The following is a 19,287-nucleotide window of genomic DNA, read 5'->3' as shown; positions in this document are numbered from 1 at the left end:
CAATTTGAGCTGGTCCCTCTCACGTAGAATCTCCTCCATCCCAGCATTGATATTTTGCTTCTCTTTATGAGTTGATCATTTGATTCAGGTGTGGTAGAGGAGGAAGGACCAGAGTTGCCCACCCCTGAAATATGACATTTAACCGTTATAATTTTTACACATTCACGGTAAACAAACAAACAAAAAAAGTAATGTTTCATTTTTTTCCTCCACACTCCAAAGGACCGTAGACTCCTCAGCAGTGGCGGTCCGTGCATTTTCTCGTAGCGCCTTCAACGGGTAAAATCCACTTCCGAGCAGCATTTAATGCTGAAATACAAATACTGGAGCTTTCCAGACATTACAACCGGGCCGGGGGGTGATTTTCCCGGGAAAAGACAGCGATGAACGTCAATGGCGTACCGGCAAACATTGCCCAAAAATGGGGTAAAGGGTGAAAGGAAGCTAACAGACAATTTGGAATTATTTAATAAGTATTGATGGAAAAAATATAACATATGATTCAGATATTTCTTAGGCCACCAGAGAAGGTCTTGAAGGCCCTGACGGCCCGCCACTGCTCCTCAGTGAGTAGAGGCGGCTCTGGCCCCTTTTATACAGGGCATCTATGTTTGTGGACCAGTCTAGTTTGTTGTTGAGGTGAACACCCAGGTACTTAAAATTCGCCACGATTTCAATGTCTGTACCCTGGATGTTCACCTGAGTGGTCTGTTGAGGATTCCTCCGAAAATCGATGACCATTTCCTTTGTCTTACTGGTGTTGATGTAGAGGTGGTTTTGCCTACACCAGTCAACAAAGGCTGTGATGACTCCCCTGTCCTCTTCTGTACTCCCTGTACACATACGACTGTACACCCACCCACCAGTCTAACGCCATCATCAAATTCGCTGACGACACCACTGTGGTCGGACTCATCTCAGGAGGGGATGAGTCGGCCTACAGAGATGAGGTCAACAAGCTGTCTTTGTGGTGCTCGGTGAACAATCTCACACTGAACACCATGAAAACTAAAGAAATAATCCTGGACTTTCGCAAACATGGAACAGATCTGGCCCCACTCCTCATAAATAGAGTATGTGTAGACAGGGTCCAGTCCTTTAAATTCCTGGGGGTCCACATCACGGATAAGCTCTCATGGTCTACAAACATCACGGCAGTAGTGAAGAAGGCTCAGAAACGACTCCATTTCCTCAGGGTACTTAGGAGGAACAACTTGGACACCAAGCTTCTGATAACCTTCTATAGAACCAGTGTAGAGAGCATCCTGGCGTACTGCATCACAGTGTGTTACGCTGGAAGCACGGCGGCAGACAAAAAGGCCATGCAGAAAGTGATTAACACTGCCCAGAGGATTGTCGGCTGCTCTCTGCCCTCACTGGAAGACATTGCCAGCCCTCGTTACCTCAGCAGAGCCAGGAACATCATAGGGGACCCATACCACCCTGGTCACAATCTGTTCCAGCTGCTGCCCTCTGGCAGACGCTATAGGTCCCACAAAGTACGGACAAATAGGCTTAAGGACAGTTTTTCCCCACATCCAACAGAACTCTAAATTTGCGGTAACACAACACACATTCCCTTCTGAGGTAATATGGAAAGATGTTTGGATGGTGATCTGCCTCCTACTAGCTGACTGAAGGTAAGTGAAAGACAGTGAGAGGTAAGTGACCTGTATCCATGACAGCAGAATGCCAAATTACAAGTCAGTAACTATCCCTTATTTAGGTATTTTGCCGAGTAAACGCACCTTATGGAGAAGCACAACCAATTTCGTCATACGCAGTTTCTGGGTGTGATGACAAGTAGGCTTTTGTTGTTGTTGATGACGACAGGGCCTATGTCCAATCATTATTATTACTCCAGGTCGTTCCCGTCAGTCACTCGTCCAGCTATAGCGGTGTCGTCAGAGAACTTCTGGAGGTGGCAGGTGTCTGTATTATGTTTGAAGTCTGATGTGTAGAGGGAGAAGAGGAGTGGGGAGTGGTGCCCCCGTGCTGCAAGCTACCACATCAGACGTACAGTCCTGGAGTCTCACATATTGTGGTCTGTCAGTGAGGAAGCCGATGATCCATGCGGCTAGGTGGTTCCTTACTCCAGCCTCTTCCAGTTTCCCTCTCAGTAGGACCGGCTGAATGGTGTTGAACACACTGGAGAGGTCAAAAAACATCAGCGTGCTTCCCGTGTTCTCCAGGTGTGAAAGAGACCTGTGCATCAGGTAGGTGGTAGCATCTTCCACACCAATGCCTGGACAATTGATTTGGACAATTGATGCCCTGTTGAATAGTTGAGAAGGACTTCTCGAAGTTGTAAAAAGAAAAGATAAGACAAGTTATGACCGTATAGTGAACGGGTGTATTTGTACATTATGTTTTGGGTTCTAACGTGTTGCTTATATATATATATATATATATATATATATATATATATATATATATATATATATATATATATATATATATGGGTGTAATTGTATATTATGGGTTTTTGTGTTGATAAAATAACAGTAAAGTTGGATTGAGAAGCAACAACGAATCACTGTTATGATGATTTCTCCCTGTGTTTCAAGATAAAATGCAGGGTGGAACACGTACCTTGACCCCAGCACGGTAGACGTCATATCAATAAAGTTGGATTGAGGAAGCAACAACGAATCACTATTGTGATTATTTCTCCCTGTGTTTCAAGCATAAATACAGGGTGCAACATTTAATTTTAGACGAAAAGTTTCTGAACGTGGATACCTGACTACAAAACACAATGTCGGACACGACAGGTGAGTTAAAGATTACCATGTCAATAAGATGCATCTTGTTGTGTTTTACATTTCAACAGCAAAAAAGAACTGTTATTGACTGAAGAAGCAAAGGTAAACGCTGGTCATTTTTTTTTGTAGTGAACCAGGGGAACTGGAAAAGCAGACTGGCCTTATAGATTCTTTGTTTCTATTATCATTACACACAAAGCATTTCTGTTTTTCACGGACATATTTGTTAATAATGAAAAAAATATATATACAAAAAAAAAAACAACACATTTGTTAATAATGATGTAGGTCTCAAAAAGTGACTCACAAAGTAATTCTTGATGATCCCATTGACTTTGATTTGCTTTGTACTTCGTGCTTTTTGCTTTTTGCTTTTGCTTGATTGTTCTGCGACCTTTGACTGTACTGTGTAACTTATAACTATGCCTTTTCTTGCTACTGTCACAATTAAATTTCCCGAATACGGGATGAATAAAGTGATTCAATCCAATCCAATCCAATACATTAAAGTATTACCAAACTCATTTTACAGTAGTTCAAATTCAGGTTGTTGACAAAAAAAGCAATATGTATCCGAAATACAATTTGGTGAGGTTGAATTAATACAGTTCTGATCTTAAATATTTCTAGTATAGCATTTTGTCAAAACTTCTGAATTTCTATGATCGTATGTCTAGCTACATTCCAACGATCCTAAAAACCGGTCCATGATACAATGGACAAAATGAAACTTTAGTAAGCACTTTTCTTTTGCTTTGCAGATTCTTCACCGTTGCCTGAGATACGAGTGGTGATCATTGGTGCTGAAAGGGATGGAAAAAGCTCCGTTGCCAACACCATTCTGACTAAAGAGCGATTCGAGTCTGGCAGGACTCGAACAGCTCAAAGCGAAGCTCGACATGAGATAGTGGAGGGACGGAAGCTGGTGGTTGTTGACGTACCAGGATGGAAGAACTCTCCCTCTCTCAGGGAAATCCCAGAAAGGGACAAGGATCAATTTAAGATGAATCTCTCGAAGTGTACCCCCGGTCCGCATGCTTTCCTTCTTGGCATAGCCGTCGATTCAAGGTTTTCGTCCGAGAAAAAGAATACCCTGCAAGAATATATGAAGTTGCTAGGGGATCGAGTTTGGCAACACTCCATTGTGCTCTTCACCTTTGGGGACTATCTGGGCCGAAACACTATTGAGCAATACATTGAGAGTCAAGGTGAAGCACTCAAATGGGTAATAGAAAAGTGTCACAACAGGTACCACGTGATCAACAACGAAGACAGGGGCAACTTAGAGCAGGTCACGACGCTGATAGACAAGATTGATGAGATGGTGAGGGCCAATGATGATTCCGTCTACAGGCTGGACAACCATATCTTCTCAGCCATTAAGAAGAAGCAAGAAGAAATAGCAAAGAGGGCTGTTGAAAGACACAGGCAAGCCTTGGAAATAAGAGAGCAAATCAAAGCCAAAATTTCAGGTAAGTAGGAAAAAAATGTTTATTCGTAGTTTTTGTTGAAGGTGATTGCAATTTATTCGGCAAATTGTATCATTATTATTATAATTACCGTATTTTCTCGCATATATGTCGTTTTTGTCGCTAAAAAAATGATGACTGAATCGAGGGTACGGCTTATATGCGAGCCAATTAGACTTGACATGCACGAAACTGCAAGGTGACAATGACGGAATGCTATAAGGCAAGACAATGTCGATATGGTCATTTATTTTAAAATGGAGAAAAGATAAAGAGATAAGACAAAATTTATTTTGACATCTATGAATGAAATTGAAGAAAAAAACATATTTTGCATAAAACGGGAAAATACTCACTTACTGGGGCCTGCCATTGCTCGCTCAGGGCGCCACCATCTTACCTAGGGATGACAAACTAGACCGCTACGGACACACTTCCTGGTTGTACTGCTCACTTGACTTCCTTTTTGAATTTGTCTACATGCAGGCAACCCCCGGTCCGGAATGTGCAATCCAGCAGACGATCCTTTCGATTGATACATTATCTCAGAAATACCACCTGTGATGATTTTTCTTAAGATTTTCCCTTCAAAGTAACACATTTGTACTCCCTCCATGAATATGGAGGGGAAAATTGTCAATCAGGCGGCGTCTTATTAAAGAGAAATTGTAAAATTCTACGATTTTAAGGCAATTTTAAGGATACGGCTTATACGTGGAGGCGGCTAATATGCGAGAAATTATGATACTTATATTCTTGTGATAAGTGATTCCCAATACTAAGACTTGAATGAATTTGACAGTCATTTAAAGAAAATCATTCAATAGCATGTTCATGAAGTACCACGGTTGTCTTCATCCTGTCCCAACTCAAGAAAAACAATCTCTTCTTTTTTCTAATTATATTAGAAAACCAACCCATCAATACACTTCAGATGGTTCTCCTTGGCAGCCAATTTGCTGGAAAAACCTCCGTAGGCAAAACCATTCTAGGTATCAAAGAGTATGTAAACGAAAAACCGACAACATCCTCCTACATCCTCCATGGCACGGCGGACAATACAGAGATTACAATAGTGGACACACCAGGCTGGAGGAAAGGCTTCCCTGCATCAGACACGCCACAAACGATTAAAGACGAGGTCTTGCACAGCTTATTTAAGTGCCAGACGGAGCCCCACGCCTTCTTACTGGTGGTTGACGCAGATGCCTCGTTCCACCACAGTGATCTGGATGCAGCCATCACTCACGTGGAGTTGCTAGGGGGCAGCGTATGGAAACACACAATGGTGGTTTTCACCCGAGGAGACTGGCTGGGGTCACGCAGTATTGAAGAATACATTGAAGGCGAGGGGAGGCCACTGCAATCTCTGGTGGAGCGATGCGGTAACAGGTATCACGTCATGGACAACATGAACACAGATGATAGCAGTCAGGTTGTAGAGCTACTGGAGAAAATCAAGCTAACTCTGGCGGGGAACAATTTCCAACCGTTCACATCCAATAAGAAGATGCTAGAGGAGCTGATGGAGAGAGAAGAGACTGTGAAAAAAGCTGCTTTGCTGAGAAACCAAAAGGGTCACCGAGTGCAGAAAGGTAATGAATTACTCTTCAACACGGTCTAAAAACAATAGTCTTCACGTGTAAGTTTTACATTTGTATTCTTATTTTCCTTTGCCAGGTTCTTCCAAAAAGAGGAACGAGGTTCGAATTTTGATACTCGGCGAAAAAATGTCGGGGAAGACAACCGCAGCAAATTGCATCCTTCAGCGCAAAGTGTTCCCCACTCAACCGAATGACGGGTGTTTGGCTTGTCAGGCACAGGTTGCGGGCAGGAGGGTCACAGTGGTCGACACCCCGGGCTGGCACAGAGAGGCCGAATGCACCTGGGAAAAGGACAATAAAATCGTCAAAGGTCTGACTCTGAGCACTCCGGGGTTCCACGCTATTCTGTTCGTGATTTCCTTGGACATGAAATTTAACGAGGTCAATAAGGAAATGCTGGTAGACCACGTGAAGCTCTTTGGAGACAATGTATGGGATCACACAATGGTCCTGTTCAGCAACGTGGACACCTTGGGCGACAGATCCCTCGAAGAATTCATCGAGAAGGAACCCAAAGCGCTTCGTTCGTTGATTGACATGTGCGAAAACAGATTCCACTGCCTGGACGTCACAGTCAAAGACAATATAAGCCAGCACCCGCAGTTATTTGAGAAAATAGAGGCGATGTCAGCAAAAAACCAGGGTCGCCTCTTCCACCCCGACATCAATGACATCCACCAGAGGGTTGCGGAAAAATTCCAGAAGAGGATGCATAATATAATCAGGAGCCGAGAGCTGGAGCTGCATAGGATGTACAAGCAGAAGTTCGTCGACCTGCAACAGGACAGCAAGGAGATTGTTCCGTCATTGGGTCGGTATACCCATAAATTCCATTATTGACCATTTGAGTATTCCAATATTTTCACCTTTGTTCTTCATTCAAGGTTCAAAGGGAAAAGGCAAGATGGAATGTATCCTGAATGATATTGAAGAGCAGATTAGTCAGATCGACGCCATAATTTTGCAGTCATCGAAGCAAGAGCGGAGCAGCATGTTTTTCTTGCCCCCCAACTGTGCGTAAACTATGATTATTTCATTCCAATTCGTATCATTCAAGCTTTTAATTTGTTCTGCCCTGTGTTTGACTTAATTAAATCCAAGTTCATAAACTTATTCATATTTTGGCCAAACGTGAACCGAACATGGTCAGAATAATAGTTCTTATTGGAACAATGCAGTACAACCCAACAATATGAAGAGATAACATTCTGAAATCTTTTTAAGTAGTATCGAATTATATTAAGCCGACTGATATATTGATTTAAAGCCTGGTTTATAGACTACAAGTGCTCGCAGGCTACTCTAAAATATCGTGTACAACAATGAAAGTATTTTAAGGGTAATAGCTCACGGAAGCGCAGTATTTTCTTAAGAGAACAACGCAACAAATTAATGTTAATAATGGTGAACTTGATTCAAAAGTCTAAATTATGAACAAATTGAGTTTGAAATTAATTACTTCTTCATTTAGAAAATTAACCTTTCCAAAACAGGGTTTAGGCCCATTAATACACACCCATTTCTCATGTGAAATCTTCCTTGCTGTCTTTTCTTTCTTTCCATACAATAATAGCCTTAACATCCTATCAAACAAATTCTAATATATTATCTTGCTTTTTCATTTGCAGTGAGTGGATCCACCCAATCCATGGATAAAATTCAGCACTGGCTATCGATGAATCCAACAAGCTCAAACTCAGCCTCTAACCTATCTCAGTCACAGTCATCGGGCTACAGCTCTCAGTTTCCCTTTGGCGAATGAGGGGCCTACATTGCATCAACAGTGTACTAATTGCGAAAAATATTATACAAATTCAAAAATTAGGACAATCCAAACAGCAATGCTAGCAAACCGATTGCCCCAATTTTCCATTTATGTCCATTATGAAAAAAAATATCGCAATTAATCGAAAGTATTCATTCATTCATTCATTTTCTGAACAGCTTTATCCTCACTAGGGTTGCAGGGGGTTCTGGAGCCCATCCCAGCTGACTTCAGGCCATTTTTTACCTAGGTCTACAGTGTCTTGTGTGTCTTGTGTCTGTCTTGCTAGTGCAACCAAGACATTTCCCAAATACGGGATGTAATAAAGTTCTAACCTAACCTAAACCTGAATTGGTGGCCAGCCAATCGCAGGTCACGAGGAGACAAACAACTATGCACACACACTTAAACCGAGGGACACTTTGGAGTGTTTAATCAGCATACACTCCAGTGTGCCAACCTATATTTGTTTTGATAGCATTTATTTTAAATGTGTTTTATTCTGCATTCAGAGTGGAAAAACAATTGTGAATTCTAGGAGCCTCCTTGGCGACTTTTTCCTATTTAATTAAACCACTGCGTCCAAATATATTGGAAAATGCTAATATTCACATACTACTGTGATAACCCACTGGATAAAATTATCAGTGGAAATCAATGTGAACTCATTTGGAGTACCCGGAGAAAAAACACGCAGGTCCGGGGAGAACATGCAAACTCCACACTGGTAGACAGACCTGGATTTGAACCCAGGACTCCCACTGTGGGGCTGACGCGCTAACCACTCATCCCCCGGGCCGCCTAAATGTTTGATATAAATGTATGTAAATCCTAAATGTAAACGTTTCCCCTCTTGGATTGTTTTTATTTAGATATGAGAATATATTTCTAAAAAAAAAATGTCTTGATTTGAGTGCGCAAACTATAGATATTGGCGCTATATAGCGGCATCATCAATTTTGATAGCATTTGCGTTGTATTTTTTTTAATATATATATTACTGATCACTGTGATTTAGTATTTGGATGCCAAAGATTTATATATAGTATGTATGTATGCCTCTATTCATCTTTCATTTCTATGATCAGGTGTCATTGCACCTACCTAAAGAAGCTACAAGAAGGTGTAAAAATGCCGCCACACCTGAAATAAAGGAAGATTATTTTTCATCATGACACACGCAAGCACAATCTTTTGCACAGACTAGATGTCACTAAGGGAACACCCGGAAATTTCTTGCACAAAACACACACTATTTTTAGGGTAACACGTTGCTTTAAGTCTAAATTTAAAGCAGGACAAGGCTCATATAAAATTGAAATACTATATATATATATATATACTATACTATAGTATACAGACGCTCCCCTACTTACGAACGAGTTAGGTTCCGAGCGATTGTTCATAAATTGAATTTGTTCGTAAGTTGATTCAGTGCTATATTTTGTATTATAATTTATGTTTAAGGCCTATATAAGTATATTGAAGGTTTATATAAGTGCATTTGTATGTTTAAGGCTTGTATAAGTAACCTGCATTGGTTTGTACTGAAAAAAACATTTAACGAGCGATCGTCAAACGATTCAAGTTGTATGCCCGTGCAACGCTCACCATTTTCTCACCCGCATCAAGCTTCTTTATTATTGCCACTTTCGTTTCAAATGAAATGGCTTGCCTCTTCCTTGCACTACCACCCTCACTAGAAGCCTTTCGCTTTTCACCAACCATATTGAATAATGGATGCACAAGATATTTAATGATAAAAATGTTCTTTGCGCACTGGAGATACGTTCACGCACTTACGCACTGCAACAAACTGGGCAGAGGAAGGTGGATGCTGGGTGAGTTCTCACAGCGCCAGGCGTCGGTTTTAGCGGCGGAAAGAAGCACTACAAGAAGTAGCCGAAAGAAGCCAGGCTCACAGAACAAAGAAAGTTGTAAAAACATTAAAGTAAAAAGTATAAAGTACAAAGTAAAGTAAAGAGGAATGTATTAAGAAAGATTAAAATGTAATTTAAAAAAAGATAGAAGGGCTGTAAAACACGAAAAACATAAGAATATACAGAGCTACTGTCACTGGGTTCCGCGTGACAGCACCATCTTGGGAAAAAAATTGTTCGTATGTACCGTTGTTTGTAACTCGAATGTTCGTAAGTAGGGGAGCGTCTGTACTATATATGGCCACAGTACATTCTCGATGATACTATGTAATTACGATACATTTACCATATAAATTGTTCAACAAGAATAATCAGGTGATCCATTCATTATGTCATTTCTTTCAATGGCATTCAAATCATTTTTATTCACTTACCAAGCCACGAAGGGATGAGGATCATATTCATTCTGCTCCGAGTTTTGAGTCTTTTAACAAACAAAATGTTGAAAAATTGGGAGAATCGTAATTCAGTAAAAATATATATTTGTATTTTTCAAACTCACGCGCCTTATTTTTTGTGAGTGATGGTACAGAATATGTAGCAATGACAGTGAACTGTCCAAGCAGCGAGAGATGGTCATCTTGGTGGAGTCTTTTCCTTCCTGAAACAATTAGAAAAAAGGCGGAGCATCAGATTAGAAAAGCAATGTGGGATTAAAGAGTCGCTGAACTATTTTAAACTGTTTTCAAAACTGCTAAGTCTTTAATGAACCTAAAGCATGTTTTTTTTAAACTGTGGTTCTATCTGTTCTTTCTCTCTCATTTTCTGAACCGCTTTATCCTCACTAGTTTGTATGTTCTCCCCCCGGGCCCGTGTGGGTACTCCAGTTTCCTCCCACATTCCAAAAACATGCATGGTAAGGTGATTGGACACTCTAAATTGCCCCTAGGTATGAGTGTGAGTGTGAATGGTTGTTTGTCTCCTTGTGCCCTGTGATTGGCTGGCCACCAATTCAGGGTGTTTTCTGCCTCTGGCCTGAAGTCAGCCTGGGATAGGCTCCAGCACCCCCCGCGACCCTAGTGAGGATGAAGCGGTTCAGAAAATGAGATGAGATTTTATATATATATATATATATACATATATATATATATATATACATATATATACATATATATATATATATATATATATATATATATATATATATATATATATATATATATATATATATATATATATATATATATATATATATGTATATGTATGTATATGTATATATATTTTTTTATTTTTTTTATTTATATATATAAGATTATGTATATATGTATATAATGTATTTTTCCACAATTAACGCATTGCTTATTAATAAAAAAGTTACTTTAATTTATTTTTCATTTAATAATTGATGCCTGGGACTTTTTCACATTTACTCAAAACTTTATTTAACGGGTAACATGAGCAATGGCGTATGTGATTCCACAGTAATTGTTTGTTTTCAAAAGCTAACAACTATGACAGAGTTGACCACCTGAATGAAATCATCGGGATTGGTACCAATTCTGAGTTGATCATTTGATTCAGGTGTGGTAGATGAGGAAGGACCGGAGTTGCCCACCCCTGAAATATGACATTTAACCGTTATAATTTTTACACATTCACGGTAAACAAACAAACAAAAAAAGTAATGTTTCATTTTTTTACTCCACACTCCAAAGGACCGTAGACTCCTCAGCAGTGGCGATCCGTGGATTTTCTCGCAGCGCCTTCAACGGGTAAAATCCACTTCCTAGCAGCATTTAATGCTGAAATACAAATACTGGAGCTTTTCAGACATTACAACCGGGCCGGGGGGTGATTTTCCCGGGAAAAGACAGCGATGAACGTCAATGGCGTACCGGCAAACATTGCCCAAAAATGGGGTAAAGGGTGAAAGGAAGCTAGCAGACAATTTGGAATTATTTAATAAGTATTGATGGAAAAAATATAACATATGATTCAGATATTTCTTAGGCCACCAGAGAAGGTCTTGAAGGCCCTGACGGCCCGCCACTGCTCCTCAGTAGGTAGAGGTGGCTCTGGCCCCTTTTATACAGGGCATCTATGTTTGTGGACCAGTCTAGTTTGTTGTTGAGGTGAACACCCAGGTACTTCAAATTCGCCACGATTTCAATGTCTGTACCCTGGATGTTCACCTGAGTGGTCTGTTGAGGATTCCTCCGAAAATCGATGACCATTTCCTTTGTCTTACTGGTGTTGATGTAGAGGTGGTTTTGCCTACACCAGTCAACAAAGGCTGTGATGACTCCCCTGTCCTCTTCTGTACTCCCTGTACACATACGACTGTACACCCACCCACCAGTCTAACGCCATCATCAAATTCGCTGACGACACCACTGTGGTCGGACTCATCTCAGGAGGGGATGAGTCGGCCTACAGAGATGAGGTCAACAAGCTGTCTTCGTGGTGCTCGGTGAACAATCTCACACTGAACACCATGAAAACTAAAGAAATAATCCTGGACTTTCGCAAACATGGAACAGATCTGGCCCCACTCCTCATAAATAGAGTATGTGTAGACAGGGTCCAGTCCTTTAAATTCCTGGGGGTCCACATCACGGATAAGCTCTCATGGTCTACAAACATCACGGCAGTAGTGAAGAAGGCTCAGAAACGACTCCATTTCCTCAGGGTACTTAGGAGGAACAACTTGGACACCAAGCTTCTGATAACCTTCTATAGAACCAGTGTAGAGAGCATCCTGGCATACTGCATCACAGTGTGTTACGCTGGAAGCACGGCGGCAGACAAAAAGGCCATGCAGAAAGTGATTAACACTGCCCAGAGGATTGTCGGCTGCTCTCTGCCCTCACTGAAAGACATTGCCAGCCCTCGTTACCTCAGCAGAGCCAGGAACATCATAGGGGACCCATACCACCCTGGTCACAATCTGTTCCAGCTGCTGCCCTCTGGCAGACGCTATAGGTCCCACAAAGTACGGACAAATAGGCTTAAGGACAGTTTTTTCCCCCACATCCATCAGAACTCTAAATTTGCGGTAAAACAACACACATTCCCTTCTGAGGTAATATGGAAAGATGTTTGGATGGTGATCTGCCTCCTACTAGCTGACTGAAGGTAAGTGAAAGACAGTGAGAGGTAAGTGACCTGTATCCATGACAGCAGAATGCCAAATTACAAGTCAGTAACTATCCCTTATTTAGGTATTTTGCCGAGTAAACGCACCTTATGGAGAAGCACTACCAATTTCGTCATACGCAGTTTCTGGGTGTGATGACAAGTAGGCTTTTGTTGTTGTTGATGACGACAGGGCCTATGTCCAAACATTATTATTACTCCAGGTCGTTCCCGTCAGTCACTCGTCCAGCTATAGCGGTGTCGTCAGAGAACTTCTGGAGGTGGCAGGTGTCTGTATTATGTTTGAAGTCTGATGTGTAGAGGGAGAAGAGGAGTGGGGAGAGCACTGTGCCTTGTGGGGCCCCCGTGCTGCAAGCTACCACATCAGACATAGAGTCCTGGAGTCTCACATATTGTGGTCTGTCAGTGAGGAAGCCGATGATCCATGCGGCTAGGTGGTTCCTTACTCCAGCCTCTTCCAGTTTCCCTCTCAGTAGGACCGGCTGAATGGTGTTGAACGCACTGGAGAGGTCAAAAAACATCATTCTCAGCGTGCTTCCCGTGTTCTCCAGGTGTGAAAGAGACCTGTGCATCAGGTAGGTGGTAGCATCTTCCCTGTTGAATAGTTGAGAAGGACTTCTCGAAGTTGTAAAAAGAAAAGATAAGACAAGTTATGACCGTATAGTGAACGGGTGTATTTGTACATTATGTTTTGGGTTCTAACGTGTTGCTTATATATATATATATATATATATATATATATATATATATATATATATATATATATATATATGTATGGGTGTAATTGTATATTATGGGTTTTTGTGTTGATAAAATAACAGTAAAGTTGGATTGAGAAGCAACAACGAATCACTGTTATGATGATTTCTCCCTGTGTTTCAAGATAAAATGCAGGGTGGAACACGTACCTTGACCCCAGCACGGTAGACGTCATATCAATAAAGTTGGATTGAGGAAGCAACAACGAATCACTATTGTGATTATTTCTCCCTGTGTTTCAAGCATAAATACAGGGTGCAACATTTAATTTTAGAAGAAAAGTTTCTGAACGTGGATACCTGACTACAAAACACAATGTCGGACACGACAGGTGAGTTAAAGAATACCATGTCAATAAGATGCATCTTGTTGTGTTTTACATTTCAACAGCAAAAAAGAACTGTTATTGATTGAAGAAGCAAAGGTAAACGCTGGTCATTTTTTTTTGTAGTGAACCGGGGGAACTGGAAAAGTAGACTGGCCTTATAGATTCTTTGTTTCTATTATCGTTACACGCAAAGCATTTCTTTTTTTATTCACGGACATATTTGTTAATAATGAAAAAAATATATATACAAAAAAAAACACTTGTTAATAATGATGTAGGTCTCAAATAGTGACTCAAAAAGTAATTCTTGATGATCCCATTGACTTTGATTTGCTTTGTACTTCGTGCTTTTTGCTTTTTGCTTTTGCTTGATTGTTCTGCGACCTTTGACTGTACTGTGTAACTTATAACTATGCCTTTTCTTGCTACTGTCACAATTAAATTTCCCGAATACGGGATGAATAAAGTGATTCAATCCAATCCAATCCAATACATTAAAGTATTACCAAACTCATTTTACAGTAGTTCAAATTCAGGTTGTTGACAAAAAAAGCAATATGTATCCGAAATACAATTTGGTGAGGTTGAATTAATACAGTTCTGATCTTAAATATTTCTAGTATAGCATTTTGTCAAAACTTCTGAATTTCTATGATCGTATGTCTAGCTACATTCCAACGATCCTAAAAACCGGTCCATGATACAATGGACAAAATGAAACTTTAGTAAGCACTTTTCTTTTGCTTTGCAGATTCTTCACCGTTGCCTGAGATACGAGTGGTGATCATTGGTGCTGAAAGGGATGGAAAAAGCTCCGTTGCCAACACCATTCTGACTAAAGAGCGATTCGAGTCTGGCAGGACTCGAACAGCTCAAAGCGAAGCTCGACATGAGATAGTGGAGGGACGGAAGCTGGTGGTTGTTGACGTACCAGGATGGAAGAACTCTCCCTCTCTCAGGGAAATCCCAGAAAGGGACAAGGATCAATTTAAGATGAATCTCTCGAAGTGTCCCCCCGGTCCGCATGCTTTCCTTCTTGGCATAGCCGTCGATTCAAGGTTTTCGTCCGAGAAAAAGAATACCCTGCAAGAATATATGAAGTTGCTAGGGGATCGAGTTTGGCAACACTCCATTGTGCTCTTCACCTTTGGGGACTATCTGGGCCGAAACACTATTGAGCAATACATTGAGAGTCAAGGTGAAGCACTCAAATGGGTAATAGAAAAGTGTCACAACAGGTACCACGTGATCAACAACGAAGACAGGGGCAACTTAGAGCAGGTCACGACGCTGATAGACAAGATTGATGAGATGGTGAGGGCCAATGATGATCCCGTCTACAGGCTGGACAACCATATCTTCTCAGCCATTAAGAAGAAGCAAGAAGAAATAGCAAAGAGGGCTGTTGAAAGACACAGGCAAGCCTTGGAAAGAAGAGAGCAAATCAAAGCCAAAATTTCAGGTAAGTAGGAAAAAACTGTTTATTCGTAGTTTTTGTTGGTGATTGGAATTTATTCGGCAAATTGTATGATTATTATTCTAATTACCGTATTTTCTCGCATATACGCCGTGTTTGTCACTCAAAAAAATGATGACAATCGAGTGTACGGCTTATATGCGAGCAAATTAGACTTGACATGCACGAAACTGCAAGGTGACAAAAACGAAACGCCATAATGCAAGACAATGTTGATACGGTCATTTATTTCAAAATGGAGAAAAGATAAATTAATAAGACAAAATTTATTTTGACATCTATGAATGAAATTCAAGAAAAAAACATATTTTGCATAAAATGGGAAAAAACTACACTTACTTGTGCCTGCCATTGCTCGCTCAGGAAGCCGCCATCTTACCTAGGGATGACAAACTAGACCGCTACGGACACACTTCCTGGTTGTACTGCTCACTTGACTTCCTTTTTTAATTTGTCTACATGCAGGCAACCCCGGTTCCGGAATGCGCAATCCAGCAGACGATCCTTTCGATTGATACATTATCTCAGAAATACCACCTGCAATGATTTTTCTTAAGATTTTCCCTTCAAAGTAACACATTTGTACTTCCTCCATGAATATGGAGGGGAACATTGTGAATCAAAATGAATATACTCATTCAATAGCATGTTCATGAAGTACCACGGTTGTCTTTGTCCTGTCGCAACTCAACAAAAACAATCTCTTCTTTTTTCTAATTATATTAGAAAACCAACCCATCAATACACTTCAGATGGTTCTCCTTGGCAGCCGATTTGTTGGAAAAACCTCCGTAGGCAAAACCATACTAGGTATCAAAGACTATGAAAATGAACCAACAACATTCTCCAAAATCCTCCATGGCACGGCGGACAATACAGAGATTACCATAGTGGACACACCAGGCTGGAGGAAAGGCTTCCCTGCATCCGACACGCCCCAAACGATTAAAGACGAGGTCTTGCTCAGTTTATTTAAGTGCCAGACAGAGCCCCACGTCTTCTTACTGGTGATTGACGCAGATGCCTCGTTCAACCACAGTCATCTGGATGCAGCCATCACTCACATGGAGTTGCTAGGGGGCAGCGTATGGAAACACACAATGGTGGTTTTCACCAGAGGAGACTGGCTGGGGTCACGCAGTATTGAAGAATACATTGAAGGCGAGGGGAGGCCACTGCAATCTCTGGTGGAGCGATGCGGTAACAGGTATCATGTCATGGACAACATGAACGCAGATGATAGCAGTCATGTTTTAGAGCTACTGGAGAAAATCAAGCTAACTCTGGCGGGGAACAATTTCCACCCGTTTTCACCCAATATGAAGATGCTAGAGGAGCTGATGGAGAGAGAAGAGAATGTGAAAAAAGCTGCTTTGCTGAGAAACCAAAAGGGTCACCAAGTGCAGAAAGGTAATGAATTACTCTTCAACAATAGTCTTGTTGTGTAAGTTTTACATTTGTATTCTTATTTTCCTTTGCCAGATTCTGCCAAAAAGTTGAACGAGGTTCCAATTCTGATACTCGGCGAAAAAATGTCGGGGAAGACAACCGCAGCAAATTGCATCCTTCAGCGCAAAGTGTTCCCCACTCAACTGTATGGTGGTTGTTTGGCTTGTCAGGCACAGGTTGCGGGCAGGAGGGTCACAGTGGTTGACACCCCGGGCTGGCACACAAAGGCCGAATGCACCTGGGAAAAGGACAAGGAAATCGTCCAAGGTCTGACTCTGAGCACTACGGGGTTCCACGCTATTCTGCTCGTGATTTCCTTGGACATGAAATTTAACGAGGTCAATAAGGAAATGCTGGTAGACCACGTGGAGCTCTTTGGAGACAATGTATGGGATCACACAATGGTCCTGTTCATTAACGTGGACACCTTGGTCGTCAGATCCCTCGAAGAATTCATTGAGAGGGAACCCGAAGCACTTCATTCGTTGATTGACATGTGCGGAAACAGATACCACTGCCTGGACGTCACGGACAAAGACAATGTAAGCCAGCACATGCAGTTATTTGAGAAAATAGAGGAGATGTCAGCAAAAAACCAGGGTTGCCTCTTCCACCCCGACATCAATGACATCCACCAGAGGGTTGAGGAAAAATTCCAGAAGAGGAAAATACAAGAAACGATGCAACATATAATCAGGAGCCGAGAGCTGGAGCTGCATAGGATGTTCAAGCAGAAGCTCGTCGACCTGCAACAGGACATCAAGGAGATTGTTCCACTGTCATTTGGTCGGTATACCCATAAATTCCATTATTGATCATTTGAGTATTCCAATATTTTCACCTTTGTTCTTGATTCAAGGTTCAAAGAGAAAAGGCAAGAAGAAATGTATCCTGAATGGTATTGAAGAGCAGATTAGTCAGATTGACACCATAATTTTGCAATCATCGAAGCAAAAGCGGAGAAGCATGGATTTCTTGCCCCCCACCTGTGCGTAAACTATGATTATTTCATTCCAATTGGTATCATTCAAGCTTTCAATTTTGTTCTGCGTTTTGTTTGACTTAATTAAATACAAATTCATGAACTTGTTCGGATTTTGGCCAAACATGAACCGAACATGGTTAGAATAATAGTTCTTATTGGAACTGCAGTACAACCCAACAATATGAAGAGATAACATTCCGAAATCTTTTTAAGTAGTATCGAATAATATTAAACCGACTGATGTATTGATTAAAAGCCTGATTTATAGACTACAAGCCTACTCTAATATACTGTGTACAACAATAAGTATTTTAAGGGTACTAGCTCACGGAAGCGCAGTATTTTCTTAAGAGAACAACGCAAAAAATTAATGTTAATAATGGTGAACTTGATTCAAAAGTCTAAATTATGAACAAATTGAGTTTGAAATTAATTACTTCTTCATTTAGAAAATTAACCTTTCCAAAACAGAGTTTAGGCCCATTAATACACACCCATTTGTCATGTGAAATCTTCCTTGCTGTCTTTTCCTTCTTTCCATACAATACATACATCCTATCAAACAAATTCTAATATATTATGTTGCTTTTTCATTTGCAGTGAGTGGATCCACCCAATCCGTGGATAAAATTCTGCACTGGCTATCGATGAATCCAACAAGCTCAAACTCGGCCTCTACACTATATCAGTCACAGTCATCGGGCTTCAGCTCTCAGATTGACTTTGGCGAATGAAGGGCCTACATTGCATCAACTGTGTACTAAAAATATTATACAAAATCAAAAATTAGGACAAGCCAAACAGCAATGCTAGCAAACCAATTGCCCCAATTTTCAATTGCTTTTTCATTTGCAGTGAGTGGATCCACCCAATCCATGGATAAAATCCTGCACTTGCTATCGATGAATCCATTAAGCTCAAAATCGGCCTCTAAGCTATATCAGTCACAGTCATCGGGCTACAGCTCTCAGTTTCAGTTTGGCGAATGAAGGGTGTTGGAGTTATTTTGGGTACTAATATATGTGCATACAACTAAGAAATATTAATCATTATATGTATGTGTGGAATATTAATCATTATATGTATATGTGAAATATTAATCATTATAAGCACACAAACGCTCAGCATAACTGTTATCAAAGGACACTTCCCCCTGCAGCTGGCTCCGAGGACGTTTAATTGTTTTGCCCTATTCCGAGGACTATTGGCCTGACAGATCACCCAGTCCCGGGCTCCGAGGACTGTTGATCTGGGTTCGCAATGAAGATCTGTGAATTACTCTTAAATTGCTTTGACTTGGATTCCAGAGCAGATGGCGATAATCGAATTGACTTCTGAAAATACTCGCATATTGTTTTGAAATAGTGTTGCTCGCTTCACCTAATATGGAAATTGTTTTGCTTGCTTGTGTAAATTCTTATGCAGTTGTTTCTGGTTTCCGACCTTAATTGTTGTTTTGAAGACCTGATATGCAATTGTTGTTGCAGTTGTTTTTTGACCTTAATACTTTAACATAAGAGATTGGCTGGTTAAAGAAAAAGGGATGGAAAATTTACCATATTATGGCATATTGGTGAAAATTTGTGGGTCCTTTATTAAACATTCAAATGTGTAATTAGGAAATGCCTGGTAGAAGGTTTGTTTCTCTAA

At 40.8% G+C, this 19,287-nt stretch overlaps 4 protein-coding genes across 4 annotated transcripts in view; all 4 read left to right on the top strand.

Moving 5' to 3' along the window:
* The first annotated feature begins 2,758 nt into the window (after positions 1–2,758).
* On the top strand, positions 2,759–5,858 carry LOC144079059 (GTPase IMAP family member 8-like). The gene is made up of 3 exons (XM_077607596.1): positions 2,759–2,774; positions 3,527–4,237; positions 5,143–5,858. The coding sequence occupies exons 1-3, from the start codon at positions 2,759–2,761 to the stop codon at positions 5,856–5,858; spliced, it is 1,443 nt and encodes a 480-aa protein (XP_077463722.1).
* An 86-nt stretch (positions 5,859–5,944) lies between these two features.
* On the top strand, positions 5,945–8,778 carry LOC144078749 (uncharacterized). The gene is made up of 3 exons (XM_077607070.1): positions 5,945–6,649; positions 6,723–6,851; positions 7,467–8,778. The coding sequence occupies exons 1-3, from the start codon at positions 5,965–5,967 to the stop codon at positions 7,598–7,600; spliced, it is 948 nt and encodes a 315-aa protein (XP_077463196.1). The 5' UTR covers positions 5,945–5,964; the 3' UTR covers positions 7,601–8,778.
* A 4,804-nt stretch (positions 8,779–13,582) lies between these two features.
* The window catches only part of LOC144078743 (GTPase IMAP family member 8-like), a 48,869-nt gene continuing 43,164 nt past the window's right edge, over positions 13,583–19,287 (top strand). The window contains exon 1 of the mRNA XM_077607063.1: positions 13,583–13,729. Coding sequence (XP_077463189.1) covers positions 13,714–13,729 — 16 coding nt within the window. The 5' untranslated portion in view covers positions 13,583–13,713. The remainder of the gene's footprint in view (positions 13,730–19,287) is intronic.
* On the top strand, positions 14,386–18,371 carry LOC144078980 (GTPase IMAP family member 8-like). The gene is made up of 5 exons (XM_077607483.1): positions 14,386–14,419; positions 14,478–15,188; positions 15,930–16,613; positions 16,686–17,438; positions 18,238–18,371. The coding sequence occupies exons 1-5, from the start codon at positions 14,386–14,388 to the stop codon at positions 18,369–18,371; spliced, it is 2,316 nt and encodes a 771-aa protein (XP_077463609.1).

This window comes from Stigmatopora argus, chromosome 8 (genome assembly GCF_051989625.1).
Source record: "Stigmatopora argus isolate UIUO_Sarg chromosome 8, RoL_Sarg_1.0, whole genome shotgun sequence".
NCBI classification, from domain to species: Eukaryota; Metazoa; Chordata; class Actinopteri; order Syngnathiformes; family Syngnathidae; genus Stigmatopora; species Stigmatopora argus.
Note: the sequence above shows the minus strand (reverse complement) of the source record. Positions and strands in the feature narration are given on the sequence as shown.

Bases quoted from the DNA above. Each gene is read 5' to 3' on its own strand.
- LOC144079059 (XM_077607596.1), top strand. The intron at 4,238-5,142 runs GTAAGTAGGAAA...TAATTATATTAG, and splicing joins AATCAAAGCCAAAATTTCAG to AAAACCAACCCATCAATACA.
- LOC144078749 (XM_077607070.1), top strand. From the start codon at position 5,965: ATGTCGGGGAAGACAACCGCAGCAAATTGCATCCTTCAGCGCAAAGTG. The intron at 6,650-6,722 runs GTCGGTATACCC...TCTTCATTCAAG, and splicing joins GGAGATTGTTCCGTCATTGG to GTTCAAAGGGAAAAGGCAAG. The intron at 6,852-7,466 runs GTGCGTAAACTA...TTTCATTTGCAG, and splicing joins GTTTTTCTTGCCCCCCAACT to TGAGTGGATCCACCCAATCC.
- LOC144078980 (XM_077607483.1), top strand. From the start codon at position 14,386: ATGTCTAGCTACATTCCAACGATCCTAAAAACCG. The intron at 16,614-16,685 runs GTAATGAATTAC...TTCCTTTGCCAG, and splicing joins GGGTCACCAAGTGCAGAAAG to ATTCTGCCAAAAAGTTGAAC. The intron at 17,439-18,237 runs GTCGGTATACCC...TTTCATTTGCAG, and splicing joins GATTGTTCCACTGTCATTTG to TGAGTGGATCCACCCAATCC.